We start from the raw sequence: 18,789 nt of genomic DNA on the forward strand, positions 1-18,789 counted from the left end.
ATTTGATTAAAAAAAAACAAGCCTTCACTTTCAGCACCGACTGCGAGGAACAAATCACATGCCACAAAATGACAAACCACTTCACAAAGTGCTTTTTCTGAAAAGACAAGAAACCATATCACCAGAGATCAGCAATGAAAATTCTTCATTTAAAAAACAGCACCAATAAGAACAGCCCTAGCTCTGACTGAACACATGAACAACAGGCTGATCAACACAAACCAGACTAAATCCACACACGTGGGAGCTTATAAATCTGTGAATATGAGCAGCTGAATAAACTTCACAGATTCTCATCTGATCGTATCTGTGTGTGTCCGAGCTCATGAAGAGATGACGGTGAGCACAACTAACATCAAAACTAACAACATACAGCTCTATAAATATTTATGTGTAAATACAGACACTCTATTCATCACTATAAACACAAACACTAACATCAGTATGTGCACGAGAGAGTTAGAGCAAGAGTTCAGACAAAAATCAACATTAGCTTGTAGTCTGCTCATCTGAGATCAGGATGAGTTTGTTTCTTCATCAGGTTTGTAGAAATGTATCACTGCATCAGTGTCTCAGCAATGGATGCTCTGCAGTGAATGGGTGCCGTCAGAATGAGAGTCCAAACAGCTGATAAAAACATCACAATAATCCACAAGTAATCCACAGCACTCCAGTCCATCAGTGAACATCTGGAGAAGACAAAAGATGAAACAAATCCAGCATTAAGACGTTTTTAACTCAAATACATAGAGTCTATAATCCATAATAACACTTCCTGCAGTGAAAAAGTGCATCTGCTGTTGTCTCTCACATCAAAATCCAGACACATATTTGTTTAGAGCTGTTTAAACGCTGCTTGATCTGTCTCTCCTGATTCACACCAGAACATTTTTTCACTGGAGGAAGTGTTATTATGGATTATAGACTCTATGAATTTGAGTTTAAAAAAATCTTAATGCTGGATGTGTTTCATCTTTTGTCTTCTCCAGATGTTCACTGATGGACTGGAGTGCTGTGGATTACTTGTGGATTATTGTGATGTTTTTATCAGCTGTTTGGACTCTCATTCTGACGGCACCCATTCACTGCAGAGCATCCATTGCTGAGACACTGATGCAGTGCTACATTTCTACAAACCTGATGAAGAAACAAACTCATCCTGATCTCAGATGAGCAGGTTATCAGCTAATGTTCATCTCTGGCTGAGCTGAATCTTTAAATGAGGGCAGGTGGGTCTGTGACGTGATTCTCAGCACAAGAGTTCCTGTGTTTCCTGAAGCAGGAGGGAAAAATACACTTGGGTTTTAACACTTAGATCATAACGGTTTTCCTCCTCATTACTCTTTTGGCAAAATATGAACTCTAAACAGTGATCTGGAGAAGAATGACGAACGCGAGTGAATTAAAATTTCAAATTCTTGTTGTTTAAAACCTTTCTGAGTTTTTTTTTCTAATGAACACATTTTGAAGAATGTCAGGAACCAAACAGTTGGCGGCACCCATTGACTTCCATAGTATCCCAGCTAACAGGAAACCTCCTGAATACGTTCTCTCCAGTAACATTAATACAACGTTTGTTCACTGATCAGGTCTTTAATAATGCTCTCAAAACATTTATTTATTCATCGTTAATGGGATGTTTTGAAAATATCATATAATGAAATGTTACCCTAACGTTTTCTTTAACATTTGCATAACCAAGAAGAAAATGGTTTTAAATATTTAAAAAACTAAACGCTCTGAGAACATTCAGTTATGTTTTCGTAACGTAACAGAAACGTTAGCAAAACATTTCAGGGACAGATTTTTGTTCGCTATGGAAGTCAATGGGGCCCAAAACAGTTTGGGAGTTTGGGAGAAGGAAATGTGAGTATATAATGGTTTTTGGGTGGATTTATGGTAATGCAGCACAGTTTGAGTTGGCACTTTGGATGCGACGCTGACTGCGATTCGATCCAGTTCTTCGTTTACAGCTAGATATTTAATAGTTTCAATCACATGTGTAGGAGGACATGCAGCGGTCGCCGTGGTGGTGGTTCTGCGGTTTCCACGGTTACCAGATGCCACTGGAACGTCCACCAGGTGGAGCCAGAATTCTGGCCGAGGATCTCTTAGGAATGTGATCGTCCACTTGAGCTCCTGTAAAGAACGCAATCCCACAATCCTCAGCACACGACTGGATCTAGTGCTGGCAAACCATTAATCGCATCCAAAATAAAAAAGTTTTTGTTTACATAATATATGTATGTGTTCTGCGTTTATTTATTATGTATATATAAATACACACACATGCATGTTTTAAACAGATTTTGTTTAAAAAAAAAAGAAAGAAGAAGCAGCAGCTTATTTTGCTTATTTTGTACAGGTATCTGATCTTAAATGGAGCATTTTAACATATTTTTTCCACTCCACATCACCAAGCGTCAAGTTAGACACTCGACAGTCATAATTACTGATGTTAACACACAGGGAAAATGTGTAACGGACGCCTCACAGATACAAACGGGGTAAATAATGTTTTATGTTTTGATTAAGAAATAGTTACCATGAAACGTCTGCGAAATCCTAAGAATTCACAGCGTTTTATTATAATAGTGTTCTCATAATGTTATGTATAGGACAGTCCCACTCATAGTTTTTAATATTCTGCATTGTTGTTTGTCCTGCTCGTGACAAGAGATAATCACCGTACGATGAAGCTCTTTACTGCAGCTCAACTCAACCAAATGCATCTTATATGAGATAAAGAATATATACACGACACATACAGTACAGGTCAAAAGTTTGGAAACATTACTATTTTTAATGTTTTTGAAAGAAGTTTCTTCTGCTCATCAAGCCTGCATTTATTTGATCAAAAATACAGAAAAAAACAGTAATATTGTGAAATATTATTACAACTTAAAATAATTGTTTTTAAATTTATTATACTTTAAATTATCATTTATTTCTGTGATGCAAAGCTGAATTTTTAGGATCATTATCACATGATCCTTTAGAAATCATTCTAATATGATGATTCATTATCAAAGTTGGAATACAGTTCTGCTGCTTAGTATTTTTTCAGAACATGTGATACTTTTTTTAGGATACTTTGATGAATAAAAAAAAAAAAAAAAAGAAGCTATGTTTTTTAAAATATAAATATTTTTGTAATAACAATATACACTACTGGTCAGTAATTTGTTGTCAGTAATTTTTTTTCTTTCTTTTTTGTAAATAAAATCAATACTTTTATTCAGCAAGGATGTGTTAAATTGATAAAAAGTGATAGTAAAGAAAATATATTATTAGAATATATATTATTAGAAAAAAATTTTTTATTTTGAATAAATGCAGTTCTTTTTAACCTTTTATTCATCAAATATATTAGACAGCAGAACTGTTTCCAACACTCATAATAAATCAGAATATTAGAATGATTTCTAAATGATCATGTGATAGACTGGATGTTACATGTGACACTGAAGGGCTGGAGTAATGATGCTGAAAATTCAGCTTTGCATCACAGGAATAAATTATTTTTTTTAAAAGTATATTCAAATAGAAAACTATTATTTTAAGTTGTAATAATATTTCACATTATTACTGTTTTTTCTGTATTTTTGATCAAATAAATGCAGGCTTGATGAGCAGAAGAAACTTATTTCAAAAACATTAAAAATAGTAATGTTTCCAAACTTTTGACCTGTACTGTATATAAACCAGCTGAAATGTTTTGAAATCACTTGTACTCTACCTGATAAAAAAAAAAATCCAGTTTTTCACTCTGTGTCAATTTGAGTCTTATTAAATATTTAAATCTCTGCCAAGATGCTCCTCTGTCGGTCATGTATTATGGAAAGTGAAACATAAATCTAAAGGGATGGTTGGATTTATTCACACACTTTAAAATATTTATTTAAAGCTTCTTTCTTTTCAGATTTCAAGTGCTCGTCACTCTTTAGCTCCGCCCACGGCGCGCCTCTAGGAGCTCGGCTTTTTCCGGAGAGAATCGTAAAGCTGTATCTTTCTTTTATAAATATGATAAAACTAAAGACTTTTTGAAGATATGAATGATGCAGTACTCTATAGGTACTCAATATTAACATGAGATTGGGTGAAACTGTGTGTTATGCCCTCTTTAAAAGAAAATCTTATTTTGTTAAAAAACTGTACGTGATGTTAAGTTCTTATTGTTATTTTTTAACTAAACATCATCAAGTTATCTAATTTAAAGGCGCTTTTTGTAAATCTGCAATGCAAGTGCAAACATGTATCTGCAATGTAAACCTCAGACACGCACCTGACAGGCTGAAGCTGGACTCGTGCAGGTCTCGTACGCCCGAGTGACGCGTGGACGCACGCATGGGAACATCACCCTCCGGAGTGGCAGATTCCTTCCTGATAGAGTTGGTTACGGCGGCGACGTCGCCCGAATACGGCGCTCGATCCACACCGCGAAGTCTCTGGGTCTGTGGATCACGACAGCGCTAGCATCATCATGACCAGTGTCACGGAAAGTTACTTTTAGAAATAATGCATTACAATAATGCGTTACTCCCTAAAAAAGTAATCTGATTACGTAACTTGTGTTACATGTAACGTGTTACATTTTAAATGCTTTACGTTACTTGTTACTTAAAAAGGTAATATGATAATGTAACTAGCGTTCCTTTACTAGTTACTTGAAAAAGTAATCTGATTACATAACTAGCGTTACTTGTAATGTGTTACATTTTTAATGCTTTATGTTACTTATTACTTAAAAAGGTAATATGATTATGTAACTAGCGTTCCTTTACTAGTTACTTGAAAAAAGTAATCCGATTATGTTACTTGTGTTACATGTAACGTGTTACATTTTAAATGCTTTATGTTACTTGTTACTTTAAAAAGTAATATGATTATGTAACTAGCGTTCCTTTACTAGTAACTTGACAAAAGTAATCTGATTACGTAACTTGTGTTACATGGCAAGTGTTACATTTTTAATGCTTTACATTACTTGTTACTTAAAAAAGTAATCTGATTACGTAACTAGTGTTATGTGTAATGTGTTACATTTGTTATGCTTTATGTTACTTGTTACTTTAAAAAGTACATATGATTACATAACTACCATTCCTTTACTAGTTACTTGAAAAACGTAATCTGATTACTTAACTAGCGTTACTTGTAATGCGTTACATTTTTAATGCTTTATGTTACTTGTTACTTAAAAAAGTATATATGATTATGTAACTAGCATTATTTTACTACAGTAGTTCCTTTACTAGTTAATTGAAAAAAGTAATCTGATTACATAACTTGTGTTACTTGTAATGTGTTACATTTTTAATGCTTTACGTTACTAGTTAATTAAAAAAAGTAATCTGATTACGTAACTAGTGTTACTTTGCTAGTTACTTGAAAAAAGTAATCTGTTTACATAACTAGCGTTACTTGTAATGTGTTACATTTTTAATGCTTTACGTTACTTGTTACTTAAAAAAGTATATATGATTACGTAACTAGCATTATTTTACTACAGTAGTTACTTGAAAAAAGTAATCTGATTACATAACTAGCGTTACTTGTAATGTGTTACATTTTTAATGCTTTATGTTACTTGTTACTTTAAAAAGTAATATGATAATGTAACTAGCGTTCCTTTACTAGTTACTTGAAAAAAGTAATCTGAGTATGTAATTAGCGTTTCTTGTAATGTGTTACATTTTTAATGCTTTACGTTACTTGTTATTTAAAAAGGAAATATGATTACGTAACTAGCATTACTTTGCTAGTTACTTGAATAAGGAATCTGATTACTTAACTTGTGTTGCTTGTAATGCGTTACATTTTTTATGCTTTATGTTACTAGTTACTTGAAAAAAGTAATCCGATTATGTTACTTGTGTTACTTGTAATGCGTTACCCCCAACACTGATTCATGACACTGTGATAGAGATATATACATATACAGACAGCGGCACCTTCTCTCTCTGGACCATCTTCTTGTAGAGGAAATCCGGGAAGGATCGCATGGGGTAGAACCTCCCGGAGCCCTGAGCGCAGGTGAACACGCCGTTCTCACACACCAGACGACCACGGCTGATGGTCACCAGCGGGACGCCGTGACAGCGCTGGCCCTCGTACAGGTTAAAGTCTCCGCCCTGAGCCTGAGAGCTCGCCGAGATCGTCCTGCAGCGACAGACGGACACGAGTGCACGTCACGGTTATTACAGTCAACTGAAACTTCTCTTTGTTTGAAATAAAATAAAATTAAGAACTATTTACACATAAAAAAATTAATGAACAAAAATAACAACAAAAAACACAAAATTTTTACTTTAAAATGAAATTGAAAACAAAATATAAAAGTAAAATTTATATTTCTAATAAACGCTGTTCTTTTGAACTTTCTATTCATCTGTGAATTCTGAAAAATAAAAGGTATGATGGTTTTCACAAAAATATTGTGCAGCACAACTGTGTTCAACATTGCTAATAATCAGAAATGTTTCTTGAGCAGTAAATCATCATATTAGAATGATTTCTGAAGATCATGTGACACTGAAGACTGGAGTAATGATGCTGAAAATACAGCTGCGCATCACAGAAATACATTACACTTTAACAGAGATTCACATAGAAAACAGCTGTTTTACATTAGAATAATATTTCACTGTTTTTACTGTATTTATGGTCAAGTAAATGCAGCCTTGGTGAGCAGAAGAGACTTCTTTTTAAAACATTAAAAAAAACTTACTGAACCCAAACTATTGAATGCTACTGTATATTTTTAACATATTAATATGATAAAATATTACAAATATTTTAAATATTGCAAAATTAATTTTATAGTGTTTCTGTGGCAGATCTCTAGTAGCAATTGCTAAAATTAATTAATTAAAAAAATATTTTATAAATAACTGTTTCAATCTATAAATATCTCAGTATGCACTATACTGCAATTATTATATATATTTTTTTAAAGTTATAAATAAAACAAAATTATTGGACTATTGAAAATACCATTTCAGTCTTTCTACTTTAAAAAATTTACATTTAACTCAATGTGTTACTTGCCATTTCTTTGTAATTATTTGCAAAATTGATTAGCAATTTCTGAGTGAAAATTGTTTCAAAGTAAATCCTACACCAGATTTTTCTCAGTCCAGATGAAGAAAAGCTTTATCTGCCAAAGTAAATCCAGTAAAGTGTCCAGTACCGGCTGGCATCCGGGTCCCACACCACCACATCAGCGTCCGCTCCTGGGACAATGCGGCCCTTCCGCGGGTACAGATTATAGATCTTAGCCGCATTCGAGCTTGTCACGGCCACAAAACGATTCTCATCCATCTTACCAGCGACCTGAAGGACAGAAAACATTACTGAATGAATCTGCAGGTTTGAATGAATCGAGTGAGTCAATGACTCATTCATAAAGACAGTCACTTGCTTAGGTTCTGAATGAATCTACATTTTGAAATGAATCGAGTGAGTCAATGATTCAGTGACTATCACATGAAGAAAATCACTTTTTATTTCTTAAGGTATCCATGGTTTTGGACGAATCAAATGAGTCAATCATACAATGACTCGCTCATATAGACAGTCACCTGCTTCATTTCTGAATGAATCCATGGTTTTGAGTGAACTGAGTGAGCCAATGATTCAATGACTCATTTATAAAGACAGTAAAATAGCTTCATTTCAGAATGAATCAGCCATTTGAATGAATGGTTCAGTGACTCATTATCTTGCCGCCACCAGTTTCAGTTTCATATTTACATTTACATTTAGTCATTTAGCATATGCTTTTATCTAAAGTGACTTACAAATAAGGACAATGGAAGCAATCAAAATCAACAAATGATCTAGTTATCTAGAGTATGATTCCAAAATAATTTCATATTTCAATTTTCATTTAAAAAAGAACTAATAAATATCCATGTTACTGAATGACTGTGTGGTTTTGAATGAATTGAATGAGTCAATGATTCAATGACTCATTCGTAAAGACAATCACTTGCTTTTTTACTAAATGAATAATTTTTTCAATATTAATTTTAAAAACTACATATTAATATCCATTTATTGTTAATATTTATGCAATGTTGAATCAAAATATTTATTTCTAAAGCTACTTTTGGCAATGTCTAAAGAATGTTTTTCTCATCGAACATAGTTATAACTTTAAATGATCTTTTGGGGGGTAATTTCTCAGCACAATTGGATGTGCGATTAATGTGGGATTAATTAGCTGAATTAATGGGTACGTCATTAATGAATTATTGATTGGAGTCACACCACTCCTCTCTCCCAGATGACGCTCATGCGGTCTTCCACGCCGGCCGCTCCGTGAGGGATCTTGGTGAAGTCTTCCTTCCCCATGGCCTTCTGCTTGGTGTTGAAGGCGCGGTGATCCGACGCCACCACGTTGATGATGTCACTGCGTGCACAGGAAACGCATCATCATCACACACACACACACACACACACACACTAACGTCAGAGACAGGTTCTGATATCAAGGATGAATGAATAGGTGTGTCCCAAATCGCGTACTTATGCAGTATTCTATGATGTTTTATAGTATAAATAGTGCAAGTAGTACTTTAACACTGAAATTTCACTTAAGTCATTGGAATGCTGAACACTTTATGCACTCAACTTAAGTGGGGGGGGGGGTGTATCAGACTCTGATTATTAATGAAAAAATAACCAGTGTTGGGAGAACGCACTACAAGTAACACAAGTTACGTAATCAGATTACATTTTTAAAGCTGCTGTATGTAGGATTGACACCGAGTGGTTGAACGAGGTATTGCAGTCCAAATTCAAAATATTGGAGAGGGTTTTTTCACGCAGCCCTTCCTCCTCAGACTTGATGCACAGGCAGGTTGCCAGATTGACGACACAAACAGGAACAAGCACACTTGACGATGAATGAAATGAAATGCGCTGTGTTTTCCGCCAACTGGCAACCCAGGGTGCTGAAATATAATTGGGTGAACTGGCAGTGGGCGGGTTTCACAAACCAAACCAAAACAAACACCGACATTCCGGACTGGAATGCACATTTTCAAAGGAGAATAACTGACTGTAGCATTATATTTCAGATAAACAAGTATGTTAACTTAACATGTTTCTTAAATATCTGCAAACATATTATGGTATTTTTATGCTTTAGTAGAGTCAAAATCTTACATACAGCACCTTTAAGTAACTAGTAAAGAAATGCATTACTTTTTAATTTAGAAGGAAATATCTGAGATACTTTTTCAAATGAGTAACAGCAGTTACTTTGTTTCCATGTATTGAGTGATAGCTCTGCTGTTGCCATGGTGACAGAACTCAGGAGTAAGAGCAGAGTGTTGTGTGTGAACATGATCTCACTGTAGTTCTAGACTAAATATGAACATGTGTTTACTCAAAAACAGATTCAGTGTTCCTCAAAATGAATAAAAACAGTTGCATGCAAACTCAGAATATTATACAAACCTCCAATAATTAAATATGTTTAATAAAATATCATTTATGCATTTAATCCCATTTTATTAACCAATGTCTTCGCCACTGACCTTCTATGATCCAATTCAAACATACTAAACAGAAATGACACATTTGTGTTTGATTTTAGTTATTGCTGAATAGTGTTGAACGTTCTTCTCCTGCGTCATATTCTTCATGTGATTAGTTTGAGCGGCGCCCTCTACTGTACAGACGAGAATCTACACTTCCTTCAGCCTGAGCCGCATTCATTCCACTTTTGTTGTGAAAAGGGCTTTTATATTTCTAAACAAACTTTTTTTATATTAAAAACAAGCAAGCAAAACCCTGCCCAGATTTAAAAAGTAACTCAAAAGTAACGTAATGCATTACTTTCATAATAACTTAATTATATTACGTGCAGTATTGTAATGCAGTACTTTCAAAATTAACTTTCCCCAGCACTGAAAATAACCTTATGAAATTCATGGTTGAGTACAGAGTGCATAAGTGCATAGTGTGAAGAGTGTCATTTGGGACACAGTTAATTAGCGAGGTTCTGGGAGTGGGCGGAGCTGTGAGATGATTGGCGGGTGCGTACTTGCCCAGCAGGCCCATGAGGCAGTCGGGGGTGTTGGGGTCGAGCCGGAGGGGCGGAGCTATGACGTGGGCGGCAGCATGAGCCCAGTCCTGATGATAGTAATGCATGCCGCTCAGCGCTGAATGAGCCAGTGTGGTCTCGGCGTGAACCACCTTATCTGAAGCACAACAACACCATCACAGCTTTTTACTTCATCTACCAGCATTCATACTCATAAACCACCATACTGCTAAAATTCAGTTATTATTAGATTATGAATGAGAGTACTACATACAGTACTTTTATGAAAAAACTCACCCTGCATCCGAGCGGCAGCAATGACATCAGCAGCAGACACACTGGAGACATTCACCAAGTACACTGGACAGTGAGCCTGCAGTGAAGAGCAGCACATGAGACACACACACACACACACACACACACACACACATACCCACACACACACACACACACACACACACACACACACACTCCCTCTCTGTTGTTCTCACCCTGTTTGCGATGGTTATGGCTCGGTGTGTGGCCTCTGCCTCCAACTACAGACACACACAGAGAGATAGACAGACATCAGTCATAATGTAAGAAAAGACTCAGTCACTCTCACACACACACACACACACACACAGTCTGTCACCTCTTCTGGTCGACTGATCTCCATCCCCTCCGGACCACTGATGCCCAGATCCAGTGCCTCTTTTGTCCCCTTAACAAACACACAATAAAAACACATCAGAGAAATAAAGAGAATTCAGTCGGTGCAGTAAGATATGTGTTTTGGTTTTTAAAATAAAATTAAATAAAATAAAATTAAATGGTAGCATGCTATACTGTTGTCACAAGACATTTTGTTAAATGTTTATTTCAGTAAATATGCCCAATTATCTCAGGTAATAAATGGTGACTAAAAAAATAAATAAAACAAAATTTAATAAAATAATAAAAAAAGTACTGTTATTATATTAAATTTTATGCTTTTTTTGGTAAATTTTGTAAATATGTCCAATTATCATGTCAGGTAAAACAAACTAAATCATTAAAAGAGTGTTATGTTATATTTCGATGAAGTAAGTATGAATCTGTGTGTGTGACAGCACCTCGTGCACCAGTTCTCCGTTCTCAGCGTGGACGCGAGCGACGGCTCCGATGTCCTTACAGCTGTGCATGGCCTGATACAGCTCCGAGTCCTTCAGCATCAGCACATCTTTATACGCCATGAACATCTGGAAGGAGTTTACACCTTTCTCTCCCACCAACACCTGCATCTCCCTGCGCACCTGAATCACACCAAACAAAACCAGTTCAAAAACCAGACAAGAAAATCTAAATGAACACATGAAATTAAAAGAAAATTGCATGAATTGAATAAAAAAATAAAATTGCATTATGCTACGCCATTGTTGCATGATTTCAATTCAATAACTTTTTATTGTCCAGTTATCATGTGATGTAAAATATTAAAATAAATAAATTTAATTTAATTAAACGTTCTGTTGAATAATTCAGCAAATATGTCCAGTTATCATCTTATATAAAATCTAAAATTAAATTAAATTGAATTATATTCAATTAAATTAATCAGCAATATGCTACATTTTTCAGTGTTTAATTCAAAAAGTATGTCCAGTTATCTCAGATAAAATAAAATAAACTAAACTAAAATAAGAGTAGCATGTTATACCGTTGTCACATGATATTTTTGCAATTAGCAAGTATGTCCAATTATCATCTCAGGTAAAATAAAATAAAAAGATGATAAGTTAATATAAAAAAGTAAGTTAAATAGAAATTATATTGTACAGTAATCACTTTAATCTATTCCAGACACACTGTGTGAATAATGAGCACATGTAGTACCTTCGGTCCCCACCAGGTGACGCCCACGTGCAGCGCGTAATCACAGCAGGCTTCTGCGTCAGCGTGAGCGCGGATCTTCTCGAACTCCTCCAGCAGCGACGCGCCTCTCTCGGGCAGAACGTGCGCGATCACCATCGTCGAGCCCCCCAACAGCGCCGCCTACAGACGAGTGACATGATGGAGAACCACAAACCAGTGCTTACTGTCAGACAGGAGTGTGTGTGTGTGTGTGTGTGTGTGTGTGTGTGTGTGTGTGTGTGTGAGAGTGAGAGTGAGAGTGTGTGTGTGTGTGTGTGTGTGTGTGAGAGAGAGAGAGAGAGAGTGTGTGTGTGTGTGTGTGTGTGTGTGTGTGTGTGAGTGTGTTTGAGCAGAAAACTCTCTCTCTCTCACACACACACACACACACACACACACACACACACACACACACACACACACACACACACACACACACACAGTGTTACGCTGGAGATCTGAGTGGACATGAGTGGAATATTAACACATGTGAGAGAGTCAGGCACAAAAGACATGGAGCCCTTCTCAATGTTCTCACTACTTTCACTTCTAGAAGTTTTATAGGTTACACATAAAATTACAACATATTGAAAACTGGAAAATTTACAACCTATAAATAACGTTAAAATAAAAAGAAAACTGGAAAATTTACATTACTACAGTATTAAAAACAAACATTACAAAAATTTAAAACTATGTTCCAAGAAACTTTTTTTGTAACCTTTAAATAATCTTACAATCACAACAAGAAAACTAGAAATTTGAACGTTTTAGACACATTTTTAAAGCGATGTTCCTACAATGTTTTTAAAACCTGAATTTGTTACCTGGGTTTTCAACCCAGAATAGAAACATAAAAAGATCATTGTGACTTTGTCTCACAATTCCAACTTTGTTTCTCGCAATGCAGGAAGTTCAGGAAGTGTTCAGGTCTGTTTCCTGTGTGTCAGTGCTTCAGTGATGCCAGCCGTTACTACAGTAACACAGTTACTATGGTGTATGGTGTGGTGTTCCTGTGGCTCAGTGGTGGAGCATTGCGTTAGCAGTTTAAAAGGTCATGGGTTCAATTCCCAGGGAACACACATACTGGTAAAAAAATGTTTAGCCTGAATGCACTGTAAGTCGCTGTGAGTGTGAGTGTGTGTGAGTGAGTTTGTGTGTGTGTGTGAGTCGTGAGTGTGTGTGTGTGATTGAGTGTGTGTGTGTGTGTGTGTGTGTGTGTGTGTGTGTGTGTGTGTGTGTGTGTGTGTGTGTTTGTGAGTGTGTGAGTGTGTGTGTGAGAGTGTGTGTGTGTGTGTGAGTGTGTAAGACCTTGGTGCCGGTGTAGAAGTCGTCCTGTGTGTTTGCGTTCATGAAGGTCTGCTGCAGGTGAACGCTGGAGTCGATGCCGCCTGGAATCACCAGCTTCCCGGACGCGTCAATCACTTTGGCTCCGCCCGGAATCATCAGATCCCGCCCCACCTGCTGGATGAGCCCGTTCTCGATGTAAACATCCGCCTCCTGAGTGACATCATCATTAACGACCCGCCCGCCTTTAATGAGAATCCTCATGGAGCTCGAGCCAGCGGCCATTATACTGGACAGAAGAAAAAACATCATTCAGATTTTATTTTAATTATTGTCATAAATATTAATACATTTAAATTTAATTCAGTGTTTATGAATTATCAATATTAATAATTATTAAACATAACTCACTTTCATTTTTATAAATTTTAATCAATTTAATATTAATAATAATTATTACATTATTTAATTTAATTATAATACATTTTAACACCATGTTTGTTTTATTGTATGAATATTTTGTTTAATTTTAATATAAATGTGCTGTACTAATTAATAATATTAATAATTATTACATAATTCAAAAGCCTAGTAGATTTGTACATTTCATTACATTTTATTAAATTTTAATATTAAGTCTTTTGTAATTGTTTTATGTATCTTTTTTAATGTCACCACCAGATCTTCACCACCAGTATATGAATATTTTAATAATATTATCAAAAAATTAAATGTATTTAAAAAAAATACATGTATTAAATTCTTAACTTTAAACAAAAATGTAATACATTTAATACGAATAAGCATTTAACAGTTTTATTTAAATTTAATGAACTGTTCTACCACCAATTTTCATTGTATGAATATTTTGTTTCACTATAAATGTGCAGTATTATGTATGTATTACATTTTAATAAACCTTATATATTTTAATTAATATAATATTAATAATTATTTACATGTATTCCTTTTAATACATTGTTTCACCACCCAGACTTTCAGTTTTTTTAAATATTTTGTTTTACTTTAATATAAATGTGCAATGTTATTAATTATTAATATTGATAATTATTACATTTAAATATAAAGAACCTGAGAACCCATATATGGGCGAGTGACTTCATATCTGGTGCAGGACTGAGGAATATTTTACTGATGCTGTTCCATTATTCACTGAGCAGGAGAAACACAAATGTTTTAAATCCCTAAAACCTCGGCAGCACTGATCACACTCACATCACATCAGCGACAGATTTAGAGAAGCAGTGCTTCTCCCTCCAGCTCTCGAGGACACACCAGACATAAGCCAGCGTTCAGCTGAGACGAGAAACCAGAGTATGTTTTCCTCAACTGGAGACACATTTATATTTTTCTATTTTCCATTATTCTCTCAAAACAAAAACACAACCAGTGTGGAACTAACCAACACTTCCCACACACACACACACACACACTGAGCTTCACTGTCACACTGCTTAATTTCACTCGCTTCAGAAGGTTTTGATATTAAAAGCATCACACCACCATTAAATGCATAAACATCTATAAATACACTGCTTTCCCGCAGAGCGCTGTATATGTGGGAAAATAGGTCATCCTTTATTTTTAAGTTGCACATGCATTATTGTTCAGCTTGCATGAACACACACACACAGACACACACACACCCTGAAGGCTGTGACTAATGTACATTTATCATGCAAATCCCCAGTAGGAGTGTGATGACATCAGTGTGTGATCATGCGTGTGTGTGTGATGTGAGGCGAGGAGACACATGCGTCTGCCTGTGCTTACATCACTGTGTGTGTGTGTGTGTGTGCGTGTGTGTGAGAGAGAGAGAGAGAGAGAGAGAGAGTGTGTGTGAGAGAGAGATTGTGAGTGTGTGTGTGTGTGTGTGTGTGAGAGAGAGAGAGAGAGAGAGAGAGAGAGAGAGTGTGTGTGAGAGAGAGAGAGAGAGAGAGAGAGATTGTGTGTTTGTGTGTGTGTGTGTGTGTGTGTGAGAGAGAGAGTGTGTGTGTGTGTGTGTGGTGTGTGTGTGTGTGTGTGTGTGTGTGTGTGTGTGTGTGTGTGTGAGACAGAGAGAGAGAGAGAGAGAGAGAGTGTGTGTGCAGAACAATGCAACATCAAAAACATGTGGTTTGTTCCCAGCGTTTAGGAAATATTTTTAGGGGCCGTTCACACAGAAAGCGTCTTTGTGCCTAAAACGTGAGACGCGGCGCTCAGGAACGGTTTTTAAAAAAGCCCAGCACAAAACGCCTCCTCTGTCATGTTGGCATCAAATAAAACAGTTGCCATTCCAAACTGCTATACTGTAAATAAAAGCTTGCAACGCTTGCCCCGCCTCTGGGGTCTTCTGATTGGTCCACTGTTCTGGAACCAACATTGAATATACATGATTCCAGCAAGCTTCTCTCAATGTCCTGAACAAATGTTTTTCCAGTAATGTTTATAGAATGTTCGTTATCTAATCTTTCACAACGTTCTCAAAACGTAAGCATGAAAAAAATGCATCAAACGTTTTTCCTTAAATGTTTCAGCTGAATGTTCGTCCAACGTTTTTTTAAATGTTACTACTTGCTTCAAAGAATGCTCAAAAGTGACGTTCCCATAATGTTTGTTAAATTAGTATTGTTAGTATTAACTAGTACAATTAGCGTGGCCCCGCCCCTAACACTATAATGTGTGTGTGAGTTACTGTCATTACTGTTAGTTATTACAGCCTACAGTCTGCAAGTTAGCTATGCCTTCGTCACGTAAATGCATATTAACTGGTAGCGATAATTTATAAAACAGCTCGTCTCCTTATTTAAATGTATTTGTATTTGATAGTTGAGAGAGGCGGCAGCGTTCCCGCGAGTGGGCGTGGTTTCGGCGCAGCCAGCGGACACGCCCCCAGCGTGCTTAATCTCTCAAGATTCTGATAACTTCTTTTATTTACTTGGATGTTTTTAATCATTCAAATTTGGCTGGGTGTTTTTATGTGGTGTGACAAACCCAGAACACACACACACACACAAATTAAAAAAGAAAAAAAATTTACTAAAACTGGACGTTTAGAGATCATTCAGAAAAACGTTCTTAGAACATATTTCTGTTAGTCCTGTATTATAAGATGTTTTTAATTGCTGTATACAACATGTCCCATACCTTTGAAGATTATTCTATTCTATTCTATTCTATTCAGCTGTTTCTCTGTGCTATCTGTCTAATCAGTGTTGAATGTTGGACGATAACACGCTGATTATTTAGTTTTCGAGCCACACGCTACATAGAATGAGAATAATCTGTGAATACACACACAGACACACAGAGGAGGAGTAGGATGAAGATGATGATGATGATGATGGTGTTTCCACACGTTTGTGTATGTTGCTCTATAACTATCAGCATCTCTCTTTTCCTCTATGCATCTATCTCCAGCATTATATTATCATATATTAATTATATGTACCTACATTAGAATATTAGCCTAACAGGCCTGTTTAAACCTATACTCTTATTATAAGAATACTCTAATATTATTAATATCAAACACTTCTTTCGTTCTGCCAGAGCTGCCTTGAAATGCATAACATTAGAATACCAAAAAAAAAAAATAATTACAAAACAACCAACAAAACCGACAAATAAACCCAAAATATTAGATATCAAAACACTACATACTGCATTCGTATTTCACACTGACGAGGCTAAAACAGACTCAGAGATGTGCGTAAACTATTAATATTAATTATAAAACGCTGACGTACCGTAAGCGAAGGTATTTGATGTTTTTGCTCCTGTTGTGCACCCGCTCCGCCGCGCGCGCCCGATGACAGCTGTCACTGCGCGCGCCCGCGACAGAAGCGCGCGCCCGGCTCTCTGATTGACAGACGAGAGGACCAATGAGAGGCTGCAAAAACCAAACTGGCAGTAAAAAGTGTGACAACTAGTCACAAACTCACAACATTAGTGTTTTGTTGTTGATGTCACAGATTTAGCGTCTTTTGAATAAAACTCAGCGTGAAAATTGCGATGTTTGAGGTTTTTATTATCAGCAAGTCTAGTCATTGGCATAATTCTCCGTTCATAAAACCACATATTGATAAGCATTTAGCACATTTAAATTAATGTACAGCTAGTATACATTCCCATGAACAGAAAACAACTGGTGGACACTAAGAATGAAAATCAGAGTGGATGCAATAAACACATACAAATATTTGTTACAATAATTAAACCATTAAAAAAAAAAAATTAAATTGTTTTTAGATATCACCCTTCTGTGAAATTGGCACTGGTGTGAAATATTGTACATTTAGAGGGTATTCATATATTAATAAATAATGATCATTTATATCAACACAGCATCTGTTTTACAGGGTTTTTTCCAACTGCTTACACACATTTTTAAAACTTTGCCTTTTTTTTCAAAACTTTACTTTAAGAATTGCGCACACAGAGTGCCTCACATCTCTAGCAAAATGAAGCACTGAACACCTTTGCCATATCATTAATTCCTGTTAGATTTTTGTGTTACATAGAGAATTGTGTGTTGTGTTTTGCAAAAAGTGTTTTATGAAATTGAAAACGAAAGATTTTGTGTGTAAACTGAATAAACGGTAATATCTATGGCGCCCTCTGCAGGACGGTAATGAAAGTGAAAACCATCAGAAGGCTTTGGTCAAGTATAATACTGACACACACATGTTACTCGTGTCATAAATCTGCCTTTTTATGTTGTTTATGGCAACAGGACACACCTATACTTTGGTAACTGAGTTTTTGTACTTACTGAAGGTACTGTGGTATTACCATGGTAATACAATTCTATACTAATAGCATAGTATTTTTGAAGTACCATGTCAGAAATATAGTAATATTCCAGTACCATGGTAAACTATCAATCGAAGGTTTGGACACTGACTCGATGTTTAAAGCCGTGATGAAATGTAAGTAGTGACAGATTCGAGTGCAACAGATTATCAGAAAAAAAAGTAGGGTGGGATCATGCATCAGTTGCTGATTGGATGTTGAGATGTGGGCGTGGCACTTTAAAAAGTCCTGCATGAAGGTTTGACATTTTTGTTAAACATTACAAAGTCAAAACTTTTTAAGAATGAAACATATGCGTGGATGATTTGCTATAACATGCATTTAGAAAACATGGTGATATTCTATTTCATGCTGACTTTAGCTATGAAATAACTCAAACGCAAAACCCATTATGTAATGTGATGATTTTTATGCAGACAATTCCACCAATCAGAGAGCACCAAAAAACCTCATTAGCTCCGCCCACTCAGTGAAACTCTGCAAATGACATCGTGATGGAAGTCGCCCTCAAAACACTTAAATATTTGTATATATGTGCATATTTTTCAGTAAAATAAATACTTTCTCTAAACATAACTTTAAATGAATAGTTTTATATTTCACGATGATAATTTGATTATTCTTCGTAATGCCTCACGGGACTGTAGTTCTTTCTCTCATTCAAGCCGTTTTCCACACCCTCGTCCTCTTGTCTGATTTAATAATGCTTTTTTGCTTAGAATTAAAAGTGTGTAATGATTCTCTTCGCAGCTGGTTGGTTT

The 18,789-nt window shown here is 35.8% G+C and overlaps 1 protein-coding gene across 1 annotated transcript; it reads right to left on the minus strand.

Annotated features, from left to right (window-relative positions):
• Window positions 1–1,125: 1,125 nt before the first annotated feature.
• Window positions 1,126–17,070, minus strand: dpysl5b (dihydropyrimidinase like 5b). Its single transcript, XM_042721528.1, has 13 exons — window positions 16,963–17,070; window positions 13,238–13,502; window positions 11,912–12,070; window positions 11,152–11,331; window positions 10,692–10,760; window positions 10,549–10,593; window positions 10,355–10,430; window positions 10,058–10,214; window positions 8,275–8,416; window positions 7,193–7,335; window positions 5,955–6,162; window positions 4,286–4,454; window positions 1,126–2,139 (listed from the first exon to the last, which is right to left on the minus strand). The coding sequence occupies exons 2-13, from the start codon at window positions 13,496–13,498 to the stop codon at window positions 2,054–2,056; spliced, it is 1,695 nt and encodes a 564-aa protein (XP_042577462.1). The 5' UTR covers window positions 13,499–13,502; window positions 16,963–17,070; the 3' UTR covers window positions 1,126–2,053.
• Between the last annotated feature and the right edge of the window lie 1,719 nt (window positions 17,071–18,789).

Source organism: Cyprinus carpio, chromosome B4, assembly GCF_018340385.1.
Source record: "Cyprinus carpio isolate SPL01 chromosome B4, ASM1834038v1, whole genome shotgun sequence".
NCBI classification, from domain to species: Eukaryota; Metazoa; Chordata; class Actinopteri; order Cypriniformes; family Cyprinidae; genus Cyprinus; species Cyprinus carpio.

Bases quoted from the DNA above. Each gene is read 5' to 3' on its own strand.
- dpysl5b (XM_042721528.1), bottom strand. From the start codon at position 13,498: ATGGCCGCTGGCTCGAGCTCCATGAGGATTCTCATTAAAGGCGGGCGG. The intron at 10,761-11,151 runs GTGCTGTCACAC...GTGTTTGTTAAG, and splicing joins ACGGAGAACTGGTGCACGAG to GGGACAAAAGAGGCACTGGA. The intron at 6,163-7,192 runs GTACTGGACACT...CTGTCGCTGCAG, and splicing joins TGGGACCCGGATGCCAGCCG to GACGATCTCGGCGAGCTCTC.